Raw genomic sequence first — 18,579 nt, forward strand, 5'->3', positions numbered from 1 at the left:
AGCACAGACTTCATCGTCGCCATCTTCGGCATCACCGGCGTCGTCGTCTCTAAGGCTTTGAATGATCTACTTTGGACCAGCTCGACCAGATGCAACTACTTTGGAGTCGGAGCTCCGAACACCGGCGAGAAACGCATCCTGCTTTTGACTTGGGTGCCCAAATTGTTTTTTTTTTTTTTTTTGTAAAATGAGTGCATAATGTTTTTTTGGTAAAGTAGGGGCAGAAGGCCCAGAAGGAAAGAACAAAGAAAAAAAAATTATCGGGGGGCAATAGACGTCTATTGGGGGCAGTTGACGTTTTGAATTGATGTAATCTCCTCGTTTTTTTTCTTTAATCAAAATTTTATTTGTCTAATTTTAAGAAATAAATGGGTATTAGGGGCAATAGAGGTCTATTGGGGGGCAATACAGGTTATTCAGGGGGCAATAAACCTCTCCGACCCCATATGAGATCTACAACAACCTCTTTGGAGACTTCCGGCGAGGTTTCATAAACCTCTATTGCCCCCCAATAAACGTCTATTGGGGGGCAATAGACTATCGGGGCAATAGACGTCTATTGGTGGCAAAAAAAACCTTTCCAGTGAGATTTTCAGCAAATTTCGGTGGGCGGCAGCCGGTGACCGGAATCCGGCGAAAGTTGGCTGGATTCCGGTGACCGGACTCCGGCGAAGTCTCCTATGGTTTCTCTCTCTCTCTCTCTCTCTCTCTCTAAGTTTCAAAGGGGTGAGGGTAAAATGGTATTAAAAAAAAATAAAAATAAATAAAAAATCTTAATGGGGTATTAGGGAAGACCTCCTTAGAGTGTTTTGGGTAAGAGGGAATTAAAAAAACTTAATGGAGTAAGTGGGAAAAAAATCTCTAAAAATGGGGTAAATGGACAAAAACCCTATATTGTAAACCGTAACCCATTCACTTATTTAAAATGGAGAAATGATGAATTATAGTTATTGGTTTTTTTTTTTTGGTGAAAGGGAAAAATGTCAATATTGAGCCATGACTCACTCGATGCAGGGTACGTCAATATTGAGTCATGTTAGGCCACTTTAAAACAACCTAATGCAATTATCCTAACATGAAGCACTAGTAACCAGACAATGTTAGGGTTTGAGACTAAAGTCCGCCCTAACTTATTCATAGAACTGCCCTACATAGAGGGGGCTTCCTAAGATCATTGCTAGCTGAAACCCAGAGCCAGATTGCACCACCTAAACTCACACCCACTTGTAAAGGCAAACCCAAGCCCATGCACAAAGGAAGCAGTCTCATCCACCGAGAAGAAGCCCTAGTGCTCCTTGCACCTTCCACCTTGTAGCCACCACTTTCATAGCTCCACCATGCCATGCCGTCGGTACATAGAAAATCGAGCACCACTATGGAAACCTTCCCACACAGCCCACTCTACTATTCTGCAAGCACATCAGTCTTATTGTCAAACGCGCCACCTAACAACGAGCCCATGCAAATCGCCACAGTAAGATTTGCCAAGGAAACCTTAGGGCCAACTATAGTCGTCCGTCGATGGTTCACTACACAACACCACTGCAGTGCATCCAAGAACCTAGCATCGCTTATACCAGTATTAACCCCGCTATGTCAACCAGCTAACCATGTCAGAGGATTTCGCAAACTAAATCTGCCACTATCATCGCCCGTAAGCGCACAACCCCAACCACCACAAAGAGCCAAAGACTGAACTCCCACCCCGATCACAGCTCGATCTAGATACTGATGAAATCACAATCGCCGCATGCACTACTAAAACAGAGACATTGTCAAAACTCGCCACCGTCGCCACGTCCACGTAGATCCACCTTGGTAATTAAATCCGGAAGGAGAAATGGCAAGGTTGCAGAATGATGAAGAAGAAGAAGTATGATCTAGGCTCCTAGTACCAATGTAGAATAACATTGCTGAAGGACTCCTCCATTTTCATTATCCTCAAGATGGCCAAAGAGATTGGAAAACCCAATCCCTCTCCTCAAAATTACCAAAACGCCGCCAAGAAATTCTACCAGAGCTTTTGTCATTAAAGTCTAGTTGCACACGAGAGTTTGATTCTTTTAGATTTAATGATAGGAAATGTTTAAAGGTATGGCGATTTGAAAATTCTAACTCTCATCACATTTTTTTTTTTTAATAAAGAGTTCATACCAGTTGTATGACCTTATTTAATAGAATTAGAATAGTGCAAAAATACTTCACTACTCTTTTTTTTTTTTTTTTTTTTGAAAAGAGGCTGGTGCGGCTACTCTCAAGTCTTGAGTAATGAAATTGCATAATACAAAGAGGGGGGGGGGGGAGTAGAGACTGAACCTCAGATTGTAATAAGCATAAAGAGAACAACCTGAAATAATACCAAGACTCTCCACAAAATCTATGTATTCCAACAAGCACCAATTAGCAAAAAGTGCACGAGTGAATACTCCATTTGCTTTGACATATCGGTGACATACCGGAAAGATAACTCTATCACGAAGAAGCATCATTACAAAATCATATCAGAATCAACCGATCTGATCCTAACATAGTGAAACGCTGCTCTGCCACCACGCTATCATCACCATTTGGCGACCTCCGAACCCGCAACAGAACCTTGAAATACCTACCAAGCCCTTCGCGGTCCTCCCTAGGGTAAGACAACATCAGCCCTGCCTTCCTGCCATCTTCCCACCGCCTTCTCTAGCCTTCGAAACCTCCTGGAGCCTTGGTTTGCAGCGCCCTCGCTCTGCAACCTCTACTTCGACTGCCACCTTCTAATGGACAAAAAGTCCCCTTTGACCCGTCTGACTACGACGCCACGAGGGCGCGCCGCCGGACAGGAAAAACTCTTACTTTGCGTTTTCTTTCCCACCTAGGGTTTTTCTCTCAAAATGAGAGAGATATATGCTTTTCCCTTTACTATTTTTGACTGACTATTCTGTTTAGACAATGATCGCATAGAGTAGTTTATGTAACAAAACACCTCGCCTCATAGGCACTATGTTTTACCTAACCTCAAACGCCGAGCACACAATTGTGGTACGTTGAAGTTAAGTACTTCTACAAAGACTCATATAGACACTTATACTAGCATAGAAATTATTCTAAATTAACCAAAACTAAACAGCTAAAGCTTTCTTCCCTTTCTCAAGGGTGGAGGTACCAACATCAATAAGAACACTAAACTCGGGCAAACTATTTGCCAATTTCTCTGTCTTCTTTAACGCCTTGACTTTCTTCATAAGAGAGGTCTTCATAACCTTAACTTCGGCCTTGGCCTTGTTTTTTGCACCCCATGGCCTGCCACACTTCTTTGGGGACAATAGCACTTTCTTCAGCATTGAAAGACCCATTGATACTGCATCAAGATTGGCCCTCCCCATAGCCAGACTCAATCGTGGTTTCTTGGGAGACACCCCATCTACTTCATCACGTTTTCGGTAACGAGTAGTCACTGGTACCAAAGCCTGGTCTAGCTTAGCTTGTTTCTCAGCCACCTGACTAACAGAACCTGATGACTGACCCTGCTCCAACTCCCCCTGCACAACTAGCGCCTGCTCCTACATCCCTTCACCATCCATACCAACATCAGTATGGCCCAGGTCCTCACTACCAGTTGTCACCCGTGCTCTCTCCATCATAGGCTGAATGTGGATCTGTCTGCGAGCTCGAGGTTGTGTCACCAGCAAACCTAGCTAAGCTAGGAGTCTCCCCAACTCTCATCACATATTGAATCCTTGAGAAATAAAGAACTTACTTACTTTTTCGTGGGAATCACATGCATTTTGATTTTTTTTTTTTTTTTTAAGATTGACAATAGTTTCATTCTGACCAATCAAAAATCAAACAATAAGTAGCCAAAACTTCGAGAGAATAAGTGGTTATATACACCATGAGCCAAGACACCCAAACACTAAACACAATAATCACTCATTTCCACAAGTTACAAAGAAAAAATAATCTCTAGAGTTATGATAAATCCTCATGGTCAACAGAAAAAAAAATTACACCCTTTTCTACTACGTGTCTCAAAAGTACAAGACCGCATAGAAGGGCAACTCATCAATTCATTGACAACAAAATTACATTGGTGATAATACAATTTGTTTTCCAAAAAAAAAAAAAAACATAACCATGACACGCAAATTGGAAAAAGAGGTTTTTTCGATCCAAGTTTATTTTGCTATACAAAAGTTTGGATGTAATCCGCAAATCTTTTATTATTAATTGCAGTCCATTTATTTTTAATAGTCCACTTTACCTTTAGAACCAAATAAGGGAAATAAATCAAAATTTACTAATTGAATCACAATTTTAACTCAATTTTAAATGTCAAAGTCAAATATCCAAAATCTATGTAATTCATCGATGAATAATGAATACTTCAATACCTACATTAAAGGATGAAAAATATTTTTGTAATTAAACATTATTGCTTCAATTGTATCTATATAGTAAGCATATAAAGATGTATATGAGAGGATTTTTTTTTTTTTTTTTTTTTTTTTGAATAAAGGGCTGGTGCGGCTGCCCTCAAGCCTTGATTAATGAAACTGTTGAATACAAGGGGGGGACATAGAGCCTAAACTCCTGATTACAATAACCATTTAGAGAACAACCCGAAATGATATCAGGAGTCTCTACAAAATACATGTATTTTAACAAGCACAAATTAGCAAATAGTGCATCATTGGCTACTCCATGATCCATTTGCTTTGACATAGCAGTGACATAATGGAAAGATAACTCGATTACAATGAAGTATATGAGAGATTTGATCTACCTAAATATACAAAACAGAAATAAAAACATAGATAATATCACCGATCTAATCAAAATATACAAATATGTATATATAGAAGAAGGCCTGCTCACCTAAGGGACAGTTTTTAAGGGACGGTGAGGGACAAATGCATCTGATGGCTGAAAATAAATGCACAGTTTTAAGTTGTTATAATTTTTGCTTTTATATTTAATACATGTGGTTGAGATGCATTTGTCCCTCACATTCCCTTAAAACTGTCCCTTAAGTGAGCAAACATGTATATAGAAGTAGAACACATACCTAATCAAAAGGTAAAAAGTATGAAAGAGAAAGTGGGAGATAATTAGAGAACCTTAGATATAGAGATATACAAAAACTTGAATTTTTTGAAACTTGTGAAATCTTACCTGCAAATAAGGCATATAAATGTGAAATAAAAATTTCTGATCGAATTGTAGGACAAAGGTTGACAAACACCATAATTGATTCTATATCGAAGGTAAGCAAAAAAATTTTAATGCTAATGACGTAAGCCAAAACATTTTGAACCTAGTAGTAAACTAGTAATCTTAGTTCCTGCGAGCTCTCTAGGTAATGTTAATGTAAATATTTCCAGTAAGTAAAAATTTTGAGATTCTAGCTCAAGTGTAGTAAGACGAGCATTGTTGCAAAGGAGCAAAAGATAGTTGGAGAGCAAATTGACACTTTGGTTGGCACTTATGTATTATGCTTTAGTAGAATCTAATGTTCATCAAACTAAGTTCTATTGGGGTGATTTAGAAAATGAACCCCTTGATCATCATATCCATATTCATTATGAGATAAGTCATATGAGTTATTCACTTATTCGTTTGATGAGAGTGAAGCAACTTTGAAAGATGAAAATCTTGTGAAGTCTTTGAGTTAAAATTCAACACTTAACATGTACTTAAATTGAAATAATATCGATACAATAATGGCCATGAACGAACTGTTAATTAATTTCGTGACTAAAACTTCTATAATTTCAGGGAATTATACCTTCCAGGTAATGAAATCAATCATGCAAGGTATGAATAAAAAATGCATAAACCGTAGAACAGTTCACCTCACGAGTCGAAATCAATTGATCTATGCATTATAATCAAATCATGCAGAGGTCCCATTCCTGCATATCAATGACCCACTCCACATTGATGAATTTCACAGGTTTGGATTCATATGTGAGATCTGACTATTATCCCTAGCTATAGCTGGCTAATAATTACTGCAAAACGCTTCTAATTGTGCCTAATTTCTTTTCTTATTATTGTATCATGTTGTTCTGAATATTTCCTTGATTTTTGCTCCTCATATATTGCAATTGTTTTGCCAGCAACACTAACAACTCTTGCATAAACTGTTGTTCGGAAACTGGTTGATGAATTTGGCCACTGATATAAACCTATATGCGCTGAGGCACAACATTATTTCTCCATTTTCTTTAAGATTGAAACATTGAGCTCGATCAAATGCCTCTAAGAAGATGAGATAAATAGTTTGTTCTACTTTTCTAGAGAGAAATATGATTGAATCTACCATTATACATGATCACACTACTATAGTCTGCTCATAAGACAAAGGCAGCACATACTATGTATTGAAAATTGATTGGTGCAAGAATTACAATTACATTTGACAGAAACAAACATTTGACATTACATCATGGAGCTGCTAAGTGCTGACACAGTGGTAAGAGAACTGCAAAGGTAAAAAGGAAGACACAATGTGGGTAATCCAACAAGGATTGCTTTTAAGGCAAGAGTCAGAAAATTGCTTGTAGCTGGCTATCATTGGAGGATGAAGATTTTTTTAATTTAAACTCGTCACAAGCCCAAATTCCTGTGGAAGAAGAAGGAATCACAGAGCTACAGATGCAACACATTTAAGAGACACCCATCTACCCATTCTGCATCACATACCCTTTTCCTAGCTTTCCAACTATGCAAAACCAAACCAAAGCTTGTTTCTTCATTAAGAGTGAGGAAGAGAGTAGTTGGTGAATTATAGAGCAAGTACTAGTACTTTCAACTTTGTCTCTCTATTGCTATATTTCATACAATGTCACATATAACCTGTTAACTTACCCAAATCTCACTAGCTTATCTGAGAGGGACCCAATTCATGTTTTTCTGAGCTTAAATGGATGGTTAATTTCAGTGCTAATTTTCTTATTTATATCAAACTGTACCACCTTACGCTTTCTTCCATATAATACACCTTGGTCTTCAGCTACCTTACCCTCACTCCCCTCATCCCCTGCATTTATACAGAGCCAATTATTCTGTTTTCCCTCTATACAGCTTCCTCCTCTCCTTCAAATCATGGCTCTCTTTCTCTTCTTCCTCCTAGCTCTTTTGGTACCTTCAAGCAATGCTGGCTGGCCAGCATCACCTGGCTACTGGCCAAGTTCTAAATTCAGGTCTATGAGCTTTTATAAAGGGTTTAGAACCCTCTGGGGTCCTCAGCATCAAAGCTTAGACCAAAATGCATTAACAATCTGGCTTGACAGAACCACAGGTCTCATTTTTACCCACTTCTTATAGTTCATCATGTTAATGCTTCCTCAATTAGCTCATGCTTGCTCATTTTATTGCAACAGGAAGTGGATTCAAGTCGGTTCGACCATTTAGATCCGGTTACTTTGGTTCCTCCATTAAGCTTCAACCTGGTTATACTGCAGGAGTTATAACAGCTTTCTATGTAAGATCATTGAGCTCAAGTTATTTCACATACTTGCTGACTTTTATCTTAAGGAAACTGCAGCTTTTCATAATTTTCATCAAGCATAGTGGATTTTGCTTCAAGTAATTGTGTTGATCATGAACTGATCGAATTTGTTGCAGCTTTCAAACAGTGAAGCTCATCCAGGGTATCATGATGAAGTGGACATCGAGTTTTTGGGGACTACATTTGGGAAGCCCTATACTTTACAGACCAATGTTTACATCAGAGGAAGTGGAGATGGAAAAATCATTGGAAGAGAGATGAAGTTTCATTTGTGGTTTGATCCCACCCAACATTTTCATCACTATGCTATATTATGGAGTCCTAAGGAGATTATGTAAGCCTTTTTTTTTTTTTTTGTGATCATAGCTTAAGGTAATTATACTTGACGTTTACAAAATGCTAATATGCTTTTGTACTTGAAATTAATCTCATTAAAAAGAAAAATCTGTAGAAAATTACAGAACTTATTCATCCATATACTACTGCTGAACTTTAATGAAATAGTTAATATATTTAACATCTTTTCCATTTTCTGGCTTTAAAGGTAGACAATAATCTGACCATGCCAATAAAGGCTGAAAGACATTTTATTCTTTCTTTGAAATTAAGGAAAAGCCAAAGTGCCAAACTATGACAGGGGATAATTACATATTTAATTTCAACATTCATGAAGAGAACTGTCTATACTTAAATATTCTCACAAGCTGATGAATCAATGAATGGAAATTAATATAAAAGATTTAGAAGGTTTAAAAGACTTTCCACATTGGGCAATAGAACATATGTCATTCAATGTTTTATTTTTTTTGAATGAATGTCATTCCACTGTTTAGTTTGGAGGTTAATGAGCATTCTTATTCGATATATTGGTTGAATACAACTATGTTTTATCGTGTATCTTATAAAGTGATTGAGAGATTAGAAAAAAATTAGTTTTGATGAAAAAAATTTGTCTCCATTACACATAATTTAGATGTTTTGATTGACAAGAACAAAAGAAGAGAACTTTAGCTACTGGTTTCACTTGCTTGCCACTAAAGCCAAAAGCATGATGCATTTTGCAATACCAAACTAATCCATATTCCATGTTATTTCTATTTTGATATGCAATGTTGACTTTGGTGGTAGGTTAATTGTCATATATAGTCCCCCTTTAGATTCATATAATTAAAATTAATTATTATTATTTCAGATTTTTGGTGGATGATGTGCCCATAAGGAGGTACCAAAGAAAGAGTGCTGCAACATTTCCCTTAAGACCAATGTGGCTGTATGGTTCAATATGGGATGCCTCATCTTGGGCTACTGAAGATGGAAAATACAAAGCAGATTATAGATACCAACCCTTTGTAGCAAAGTTTACCAATTTTAAAGCCGGTGGTTGCTCAGCCTATTCCCCTGCCTGGTGCCACCCAGTCTCCGCCTCTCCATTCCGGTCAGGTGGGTTGACTCGACAACAGTACCGGGTCATGAAATGGGTTCAAGCCAACCATATGGTGTATGACTATTGCAGGGATTTCAAGAGGGACCATTCCCTAACACCTGAATGTTGGGGTTAATCATATGCTTCAAGACTGAAGTTCCCCTAATTAAATTTCACTTCATTCAAGTGTTTCATCTTTTTCTTATGTTTTACTTTAATTTTCAAAGAAGAAAAATTTGTGTGAATTGCCTTGAGATGGGTCATCAATCTGAGCGTCCAAGGCTTATCCAAAAGAAGAAAATTTGGAATTTGGCGTGTGTTCCATTTTTGTTCACCTTGTATGCTTTCCATTTTTTCTTCAGTGGTGCATGCATGTGGTGTAAATTGGCAACTCAGTAAAAAAAACAAAGGAAAGAATCAGAAATAGATGATGAAATCATGGTCTTGGGTGATGAATCCAAAGAATGGAAGATCATGGGTTATGACCAAGTCTGTGCACTTGGTTTTTTACTTTATGCAATGCCCAGAAGCACTTGTCAATTCTAAATAATGTAACAGCTTTCTGTCTTCTTTTTTGTTTTTTGTTTTGTTCTATGTGTTTGAATCACTGCCATAGAAATTGGAGGACTTTGTGATTGGTCATAGTCTGAGCTCTGAAGCTGGTACTACTAGTAGTGTGACTGACAAGAGCTATTCTGAACCCTCTTTGGATTTATTAGTACCTTGGCTTAAAGACTTGTAATCTCATTGCATATGAATGCCACTCAAAATCTTGAATGCCAGAAATTGGAAATTAAAAAAGAGGGAATTACAGTGAAATGTGAAAAACTGAAGGGAGCATTATTGCAGGACTACTGTGTACTGTGACATCCAACTTCAGACTTCAGAGGGGCTATATTATTCATCCCCTTACTGACAACGTACACCACAATAGTGGGGTTGTATTGCACTATCTACCATTCTACCAGATGTTATAATTACCAGACTCAAAAAATTTAAGAATGCATAAGATCTTTTCTCCTTTGCAGATCAGTTTGCATGCACCTGTGGAGAGATAGAGAAGACACACAGGTGAGAGGCGTTTCACCGAACACCTTGCAAGCTAACACATATGAAGAATGAGAATCAGAATTTAAGTTGCGGACAAAGACACTTGCAAAAGATTCACCAAAGGTTTAAAAAAAAAAAAAAACGAGTTGATAGTGTATGTTAAAACTAACTCAAATAATTAGATATTTGTGATATACATTACTATACAAAGAGTAAAGAGTTGTAATCTATATGGGAAAATGGAAAATTACTGCTAAGGAAGAATGGTCAGTAATAATATATGAACTTTCATGATTGAGATGACATGCTAACAAAAAATGAAATGACACATCTGACCAACCAAAATTTAATGCCCTTCATAGGATCAGATGAACTCTAGCTAAAATAGAATTCCCCTTGAAGCATTTATACATTTTAGCTGCATAAACAAGTGGACACTATCTTCACCTGTTTGGTCATCTCATATTATGCAGATCATGTTCAATCTTACACAGACAGTTATAAGTAAGACCCACATGTTAATCCAGAGGGAGCAAAAACCAATTCGTACTGGGAAAAATTAATGGGATCACAAACTATACACTGCAGGACCCAAATCGAGTAATATTTAGTTATTTACAAAAGGGTAGATCATAATATGTTTGGGGAAAACATGTTTTTGTTTGGTTTGGTACATAAAACATGTTTTCTTAGTTTTTCTGAATGAACATGACCGTTGAAAATGATTAGTGATTATTTGAGCAACAATAATGCAGTATATGTCCAACTGCCTAAGATGCTGAAATGAAATAGATGGGGTTGTTCATGGGTAGCTTTAAAATTTAAAGTGGACTGAAAAAGATGGAATGTTTTGGAAAACAAATAGGTATGGTTTAAGCAATTAGGGTCCATATATATCCTCTTTGGCCTCCAGCCCTCTTCTTCTTTTGGAATTTGATCAAAAACCTCATCTTTAAATGTTTGGTTTGAGTAGTTTCAAAGATGCATGATGTCCACCCGACACCAGAAAGCATTGTCTCATCTATTATATAATGCATTTTGTGATGGTATTGTTGATTAATATCATTGATTAATTCAATGAAGCAGCAATTGAAATCTCCGTGTATTGTTAAGCACAACAAAAGGAAACAGGGCAACAGGTTTCTGGGGTCTACGAAGAAAAGCATACAAAAGAGTCATAAGGCTATAAGAGGATTTGCCTTTTGTTGTTTTGCTGGATAGAGTAGTTCTTGTGTACCCTAATTAATAATGCTTGGCTGCTTGGAATCTATAGGGTTGTGATACTTTTATATAATAGCTATTACCTCACATTAGTCGTGTAGATTGCTATAGTTGAAGAAGAAGAATCACGTATTTTATGGACCATTAAGGGGGAAGAAGAATCTACCTCTATCATGTTTTTAACCGGAAAGCATCGAGTATTTTGTTGGTACCACTTCTTCAATTTGATGGTACATCATCATGCATTCCGAGAAAAAGTCAATAAGTGTGGTGTTCTATAGTATTTTGGAGATCAAAACTTTAGAGCAGAAGTCTTTTGTTTCACTTATTGTGTAAGGCATACTACAAACAGTGACTAATCTAACAATTCTCGACTCGTAAGTTTCAAACTGGAACACTATAAAATTTTTGATAAGGGTCGGTCTTGAATCGATTAGGATAATTGTAGTGACAAAATTTATGCTTGGGACAGTTTTTTACATATGATATAAATTATCTTTGGCTCCACGATCACAAACCGACCTTAGCTCAGTTGGTAGAGCGGAGGACTGTAGTGGGCAAAACCGTCAGATATCCTTAGGTCGCTGGTTCGAATCCGGCAGGTCGGATATTTTTTTGTTTAGCAATTTCCTTACATTTTAGAGCAGAATCAAGACTATTCGCTTTTTTTCATGGCTAATTTTGCTTTTTCGTAGTGATCTGTATTCAACTGATAACCCGTTCCTGCTGTTTTACCTTCTGGTTGAAAAAGAAACTATACAGACAAGAAGATTTACTCAAAGAATAGAAAATGAAAATCTTTCTCATCTAGTCATCTCCATTTCCTTTTCAGTTAATTTCATAAATTACCTATAGACCATCGCACTATTGTAACAATCGGAATGATCAAAATAATGCTGAGCAGCTAATATGATACAACTACAGCAACTATAGTACCTCAAACACAGATAACTGAAGACTACTCATTTCATGAAAGCTTGGTACTGAAGAGTTGCAGCGTGTTACCATTCAAACAACTGAGGAGACCTTTCCTTAAGAAAGATGTGTACTTCACATCCTGAACAGGACATCGCTGTAAGTTAAGGCGCTGAACAGTAGTAAAAGACGACAGCTCTTCTAAAACTAGTTCAGAAGATAGTTTATCTTCAGATGCAAACAAACTGCCACAATTTTCTATGTTGATAATTGCAGATTTTGGCAGTCCGATATCACACACGTTGCCAGATGAAGATCCCAACTTCCGAAAATGACTGCTGCTGCCTGCTCTCTTTAAAAGAACATGGGAACCGACTGTTCCTTGTCCGATGGCACGTGAAGGAGTTGGTTGTGTAAGAACTGCCTCATCAGAAAACTCGACTTTGGGGCGATAGGAAGCAACAATGTCATCTGTTCTAGGGCAATATGCAAGAGATATACAAACTCCTTGGTTCTCTGTTTCAGGGACCAAAATTGGCCTTCACAGAATTGAGTTTTAGTCAGAAAAATTCAATTGTTAGAAAATTACTCAAGAACGACAAAAAAGATACAGTATGCAGAGTTGCAGATGAAGACCCAATCCAACAAATTTGTCAGAACCACAATCATAAAAATGAAAGATAAGGTTTGCTGGTAAATGAGTTTACCGGTAATTGAGAAAACACTGAGATCCATATGGGTCCACAGCCCAACAGAAAGATAAGGAATTAGTAACAAACAAAAGGTACAGAAAGAATGATTACTCACCCCTTTGCAGCACCACCACCAAAATTCCAGAGACATAAGCCAATTGACGATGCGGATATCACTGTTCTAACACCAGTGGGAAGAGCTGAATTATATGAAAGGGAATGCACGGTATGAATTGGGTTGCTTGTCAGCCCCTTCAGGGATTCAACAGGCCCTGAGGTTTGGCGCATGTCAAACACCAGAAGATAACCATTCTGCAAGAGCAGGAAAAATGAAAGTTGAAGCTGAGTATAAAACAGAGGGCTTCAAGAAACTGAAGACACGAGTTAGCCAGCATATATATAATGCAAGCTGTTGAGAACTTGAGATAAACACAATGTAGCACCAGACCTGTAATCCAGCATATATATAATTTGAATCGTTGAGATCCCATGAGCATGTCCAAGCAGCAGCCTGCAAGCAAAACATGTCAACTTGACGAAAGAAGAGAAAGAAGAGTAACAAAGTGTTTTAACAGGTCTTTCCCATTTAGGTGCAGGCTGCACATGCACACAAACACCGATACATGCTTGCATTGACATAAATCACCTCAGCACATAACACCAAGTGACACATTTACAAACCATGCAACACAGACCCGAAATTACCAACTTTAAATTTATTGAAGACTTTTATGTTTCCACTGCAACATACATGACAAAGTAATTGTAGAGGTTCCATCTTCGATTCCACCTCCCCCTCCCCCTCCCCTCCCCCATTGAATAAAAGAAAAAAGAAAAATTAACAACAGAAAACTATCTTCAACTAGGGTTGAAGACGGCCACATGCGATGCCTAGTCAGCTTAGCTTAAACAAAATGTTCAGATTAGAAGGGACCAGCCCTGCCTATAAGTCTTTTATCACCTGTAGAAATAATGATGATATAACTCGAAGCCCCAAAATGATGGGCTACTAAATAAGCAGAAAATCAAGTCAACAGGAAGGTGCAAATAAGAGGCTCGGGTACATTAACTGATCTTCCACTAATACCAGTTCCACCTCACAGGACCAAACTATCACATGCAATGAAAATTTTGTCGTATAAAATAAACTTATACTTTGTAATCTGGACTTTCTTGAAATCTTATTTTTGTGTTCATATACACCAAACATGGACAAACATAAAATGACACAATAGATTGCCAAGAATCGGACAGCAATAAAGGGTATTTGATAGAATTTAACAGTGCATTATGCTGTGTAACCTGGACCCATAAACAATCATGTAAAAATGATGTTATGCTGCATAGTACAGGAATCAAAATTTAGAGTTGAAGGCACGACCTTTAGTTTTACTTAGTACACAACAGCTTAAATAATGGATCAAAAGTTTACCGGTAGGTCATAGGAAACAATGACGTTGTTGTTCTCCGTACTGTAACAAATAGCACAATTAAGTGAACAGGGGAACTACATGAAGAAAATACCAAACTAACAGTTGAGTAAATTGATGAAACCTGAGAACTGCCAATTTCTTCCCTAGGCAAGCAAAGAGTGCAAGGTTAGTGTTAGAAGGAGAAAGACGTAGGTCCCTGATAGAATTTAAAGAGCTAGGAAGAAGAATATCATCTCTGTCATATGGAGGTATCAGGCTCATCTGCACAACCATATTTACAACAAAATAAAAGAACTTTAAGAGCAGTTCCTGTTGAAAATATCTAACAAAACAAAAGCAAAACTATATCAAAATCCAGAAAATTTACTTTGGTAAGCACATCTTTTCCACCTATCCCAGCATGCCTTCGCGAAATTAACAAAATTTGGTTAGACGCATCAACATCAAACAAATGAGCACCAGCTACATGCAACTCCTTCTGCAAAGTTCAATGTGAGGTTAATGATGCGTGGACAACAATAAAAAATAATGGAGCGCCGTAGCTTAATCAAAATTATGCACACAGTTGATCCAAGAGGATAAAACTAAATATGCAAAAGTATCACATGGGTCATGGCGAAATTATTAACACCATGAAATGAAGGAAGTGATATAAAAATAGGTTCAAATTTTTCTTTTAACTGTCCACATATTAGTGTATATACATCAGTTTGTGATGCACTGCCAAATCTATGGAAGTGGAAAAGGGTTCCTGGATGTTGAAGGAAATCTAACAATTGCTTCAACTGCAATTTCTAAAGAAAAAGATATTGCTCCATATTTTACCAGGCCAAGTTGCTTCACCTCATCCATTTCAAATTCGTTATTTTGCCATCGAGAATAAATCCTTTGCATCATCTCTACTTTTCACTTCTTAAAAGTGTTAATGCCTCTGTAGTCACGAATAAATTTTTACCTGATCCTTTTGACCAATGACCAGGGTGAATTTTGAATTAATATCACAACAAATCTGTACCGAACTAGTCCCCTAAGTATGAAAACAACCATATGTATTATCTTTTGCCTGTCCTCATAAAGAGATGATGTATGCAGGTTTAATTACCACATATAGATGTATAAGTGCATGCGTGTGTATTTACCTCCATGTGGAAGATGAAAGATAGAGAGGAAGAATAACGAAGAACATAGCAAAGAGTGAGGAAAATTTGGCACACCTCTAATTTGAAGCTGCAAGGAGATGCTTGTCCACAGGTATTAGAGCCAAATGTTAGCCCTACAAAATATATTAGGAGATTATTAGACATGATCTGAATGAAATACGGTCTTGTTCTGTAATGGATAATATTTATTACTATTGAAAACTATTTTATCTTAACCTCCGTAGATACTAAAGTATGGACAAAAATGAACTAACCATAAGACCTTCCCTCTAAGATGTTATTACCAGATACGAATCTTCTTTCAAAGGCCCCAGTAGCATTGATTGATCCTGATGCTTTGCTCTGATTATCTCCAAACAAAGTGAGCAAATGTGAGAAAGATGTGGACTACTTAAGAATGTAAAACATTAAGATGTAATGTGAATCAAGTAAACAAAGAGTAAGTTAAAAGATGTTATGTATGGCAAATGGAAGAAGATTGTGAGAGCAGGAATATATGACTAGAAACAAAAATGAATGAAATACGCTAAAACCTACATAAATGAAAAATAAAGAATATGTTCAATCAAAAGGTACATGCTTTGCAATCAAGCATACCTCCATAAGTTGTTGAATTTTGAGTTCTAGTACACACTGTCCGTTTAGCAATTCTGCTTCCCTCTTATGCCATTCTGCTCGCTACACATATAAGAAAAAAACCATAGAGTTGCTTAGCAAAGTAGCCAATGAATAATGGAAGGGAGTGTATAATAAGACCGTCAGAAACATATGTACCTCCTTCTCAAAAGAAGCACATTTAGCCTCAAGTGAACGAATCCTCTACAAACAAACAAACAAAACATCCATCATTCATACACAACAAGTCACACTAAGCTTACTCAAAAATACCAGTATCAAAAAAAATTCAATCACCTTTTGTGATTCTTCATCAACAGAAATAACTCGTGACGTGAAAAGTTTCCTGACATCATTCAACTTGCATTTGGCATTGCATTGAGGACACTAGAAAAACGAAAACGTACAATAATCAAATCACTTTCAAATCATTTGCACAACACGGGATATTATGGGTGTATTGCTAGATAAAAATCATTTACCTTTCCCTGTCTTTTACTCTGGCCTAGCCATTTTTCAATGCAGGACATACCGAAAATGTGTCCACAAGGAAGACAGCTACAATCATCAAACAATAGCAAAGTGATTCAGTCTAAATGTGCAAGATTGTAACATAAAAGACGGAATTGACAGTAAAACCGAGGCTTAGTGCGAACCAGATGTAGTGATCACCATCATTAGTCCAAGCCTCCAAGCAAATTGGGCAAAACAAGCCATCAATTTCATTCGGATTCCACTGACTGCTCTGAGAGCTCTCTCCGGTGTCAAACGCCGCCGTTTCCTGGCTTCCGATTCTTCTCCGCTTGCCGTCACCGCCGCCGCTCAGAAAGCAAGCGGTTCTGACCAGATGCCGTTCATAATCCGAGTCGGCTTCTTCGGCCTCATGAGTGGGTCCCATTCTGGAAAGATAGAGAGCATAATTGGGATCCGTTTGGGACACTGGTTCTTCTTCGTCTTCTTGTTCTGAGTCTTCAACGTCGCCGATGACGGATGGTTCTTCTGAGGCTTCTTCATCCTCTTCCTGTAGATCTACATCGTCAAGATGCACATAGTGAGGGTGAGGGTCTGCCATAGCTGAGCAAGAAACGAAGCCCTAGGGTAGGGCTTCACAGTGAGAGAGAGAGAGAGAGAGAGCGGCGAAATTATTAGCCGTTTCTTGATAATTAGATTTGGTGGGAAATCCAAACTGAGGTACACAAAAGTAAGGAGGGTCCGCAAAAAAATAAATAAATAAATAAATAAATAAAGAAGAATAGTAGGGTCGAAGATTCTAAATTGCTTATTGGGAGGGGGCTTTCTTTTTCTTCTTCTTAGTTTTCTTAGTTTTCTCTAGCTGTTTGCCTTCTTGGTTAGTGTTGGTGTAGGAAGGAGGATAGATAGGGTCGGGTTGCAAATCCTCATCGCCAGATTGGAAGGATCTAGATCGGTGGAGCGTGGTCGGAGCATGCTGGGTGGTGGCCTTGCTGTTCCGAGTATTTGCAGGCCTCGTCGGGGTGAGACAGACGAGGCTTGAGGGATGGATGGTGATGTCAGGATCGATCCGCCTTAGATCGGAGCGTGGATGGCAAGTAGGGTGGTCATCTGTAGGTAAAGAATGGTTGCCGGCAAGATCGGGATTGGTTGTGAGCAGATCGTATCGGATCTTTCTGATCTGATTTGGTTTGTTTGATGCCTTCCTGAGGAGGGGGATGGTCTAGAGGGGCTGCGTTGCTTGTTGGCGCAACAAGGAAGATGGAGGGCAGGAGAGATGGTCGGCGATCGGAGGGTAGGTGCAGCAAGGCGATCCCTTGATGATGGGTTGGAAGAGGGCGACGGTGGGTGCCCCTCATCTGGTTTTGCTCTTCAGAGAATTAGAGGCTCTTGTGTGTTAGAGAGGGATTTAATGGTGTTAGGTCCCTGCCGGATCGTAGTGTTGTCTTACGGTGGTCGAAGGAGGGTGGATGGCAATAGGTTGTTGGGCGGTGGGTGTGGCGGCCCGCAGCATGGATGTCCCTTGCTGGGACGAAAGGGGGTTGGGCCGGGTTTAATGTTTGTTGGGCCCTTGGTGGTGGGCAGTTATTACTAGTTTTTAGGGTTTGGTTTCTTTTGTTTTATTTTTCAGCAATAAGTCACTATCAAGGTTTTGTTTTAAGTATTAGTTGTTGAGTCGGGTGCACTACAATTTTTGGCAAAGACAATCTTCTATTCGGCGGTCTAGAGGTCGTTCCTGTTCTGGAGTTAGGTCAGCAGCGGTGGCGAAAATGTCTGGCGGTGGCATACTGGCATAGACAACCATCCTTGGCCTTCTAGTGGGATTGTTCCTGTCTGATCTCGGGTCAGAGGTGATGGTTATTTGGAGCATTTGTGGATTGACAGTGTTGACATTAAGGTGGCAATGGTCTTGGGTTTAATTTAGTCTCAGGTCTGACGGTCCAGCATTTCATTTTGGTCGGGTTCGAAGTCACAACAAGTGTAGACTTGGTCTATCAAAGGCAGGTCAGGAGGACTCTAGGTGGCGAGTTAGTGTTGACAAAGTTGTGTGTCAAGGATTCACTGCTCCTGCACATATTGTCTTTGCCTTTTAATTGTAGTGTAA

General features: G+C 38.4%; 2 protein-coding genes and 1 non-coding gene across 4 annotated transcripts; 2 read left to right on the top strand and 1 right to left on the bottom strand.

The window, feature by feature from the left end:
- Positions 1-6,821: 6,821 nt before the first annotated feature.
- On the top strand, positions 6,822-9,240 carry LOC133721441 (probable xyloglucan endotransglucosylase/hydrolase protein 32). The gene is made up of 4 exons (XM_062148060.1): positions 6,822-7,285; positions 7,368-7,468; positions 7,612-7,829; positions 8,688-9,240. Exons 1-4 carry the CDS (start codon positions 7,090-7,092, stop codon positions 9,052-9,054), a joined length of 882 nt encoding a protein of 293 aa, XP_062004044.1. The 5' UTR covers positions 6,822-7,089; the 3' UTR covers positions 9,055-9,240.
- A 2,466-nt stretch (positions 9,241-11,706) lies between these two features.
- TRNAY-GUA (transfer RNA tyrosine (anticodon GUA)) lies at positions 11,707-11,797 on the top strand. The gene is given in 2 exon segments: positions 11,707-11,743; positions 11,762-11,797. It is a non-coding gene; the product is annotated as a tRNA-Tyr (tRNA).
- A 178-nt stretch (positions 11,798-11,975) lies between these two features.
- On the bottom strand, positions 11,976-18,117 carry LOC133722337 (uncharacterized). Of its 2 annotated transcripts, none has more exons than XM_062149220.1 (13): positions 16,661-18,117; positions 16,487-16,562; positions 16,302-16,391; positions 16,164-16,208; positions 15,987-16,067; positions 15,644-15,731; positions 15,444-15,502; positions 14,597-14,707; positions 14,351-14,490; positions 14,229-14,268; positions 13,245-13,307; positions 12,912-13,108; positions 11,976-12,643 (listed from the first exon to the last, which is right to left on the bottom strand). In XM_062149220.1, the coding sequence occupies exons 1-13, from the start codon at positions 17,074-17,076 to the stop codon at positions 12,157-12,159; spliced, it is 1,893 nt and encodes a 630-aa protein (XP_062005204.1). In that variant the 5' UTR covers positions 17,077-18,117; the 3' UTR covers positions 11,976-12,156. The 2 variants fall into 2 exon arrangements, with proteins under 2 accessions (XP_062005204.1, XP_062005205.1); XM_062149221.1 differs by having other exon boundaries at positions 15,674-15,731; positions 16,661-18,115.
- Positions 18,118-18,579: the final 462 nt, after the last annotated feature.

Source organism: Rosa rugosa, chromosome 7 (assembly GCF_958449725.1).
Source record: "Rosa rugosa chromosome 7, drRosRugo1.1, whole genome shotgun sequence".
Taxonomy (NCBI): Eukaryota; Viridiplantae; Streptophyta; class Magnoliopsida; order Rosales; family Rosaceae; genus Rosa; species Rosa rugosa.

Coding starts and splice junctions, on each gene's coding strand:
- LOC133722337 (XM_062149220.1), bottom strand. CDS start 17,076: ATGGCAGACCCTCACCCTCACTATGTGCATCTTGACGATGTAGATCTA. Junction 16,563..16,660: donor GATGGTGATCACTACATCTG/GTTCGCACTAAG, acceptor TGATGATTGTAG/CTGTCTTCCTTGTGGACACA. Junction 16,209..16,301: donor TTGATGAAGAATCACAAAAG/GTGATTGAATTT, acceptor GTTTGTTTGTAG/AGGATTCGTTCACTTGAGGC.
- LOC133721441 (XM_062148060.1), top strand. CDS start 7,090: ATGGCTCTCTTTCTCTTCTTCCTCCTAGCTCTTTTGGTACCTTCAAGC. Junction 7,286..7,367: donor CTGGCTTGACAGAACCACAG/GTCTCATTTTTA, acceptor TTATTGCAACAG/GAAGTGGATTCAAGTCGGTT. Junction 7,830..8,687: donor TGGAGTCCTAAGGAGATTAT/GTAAGCCTTTTT, acceptor TTATTATTTCAG/ATTTTTGGTGGATGATGTGC.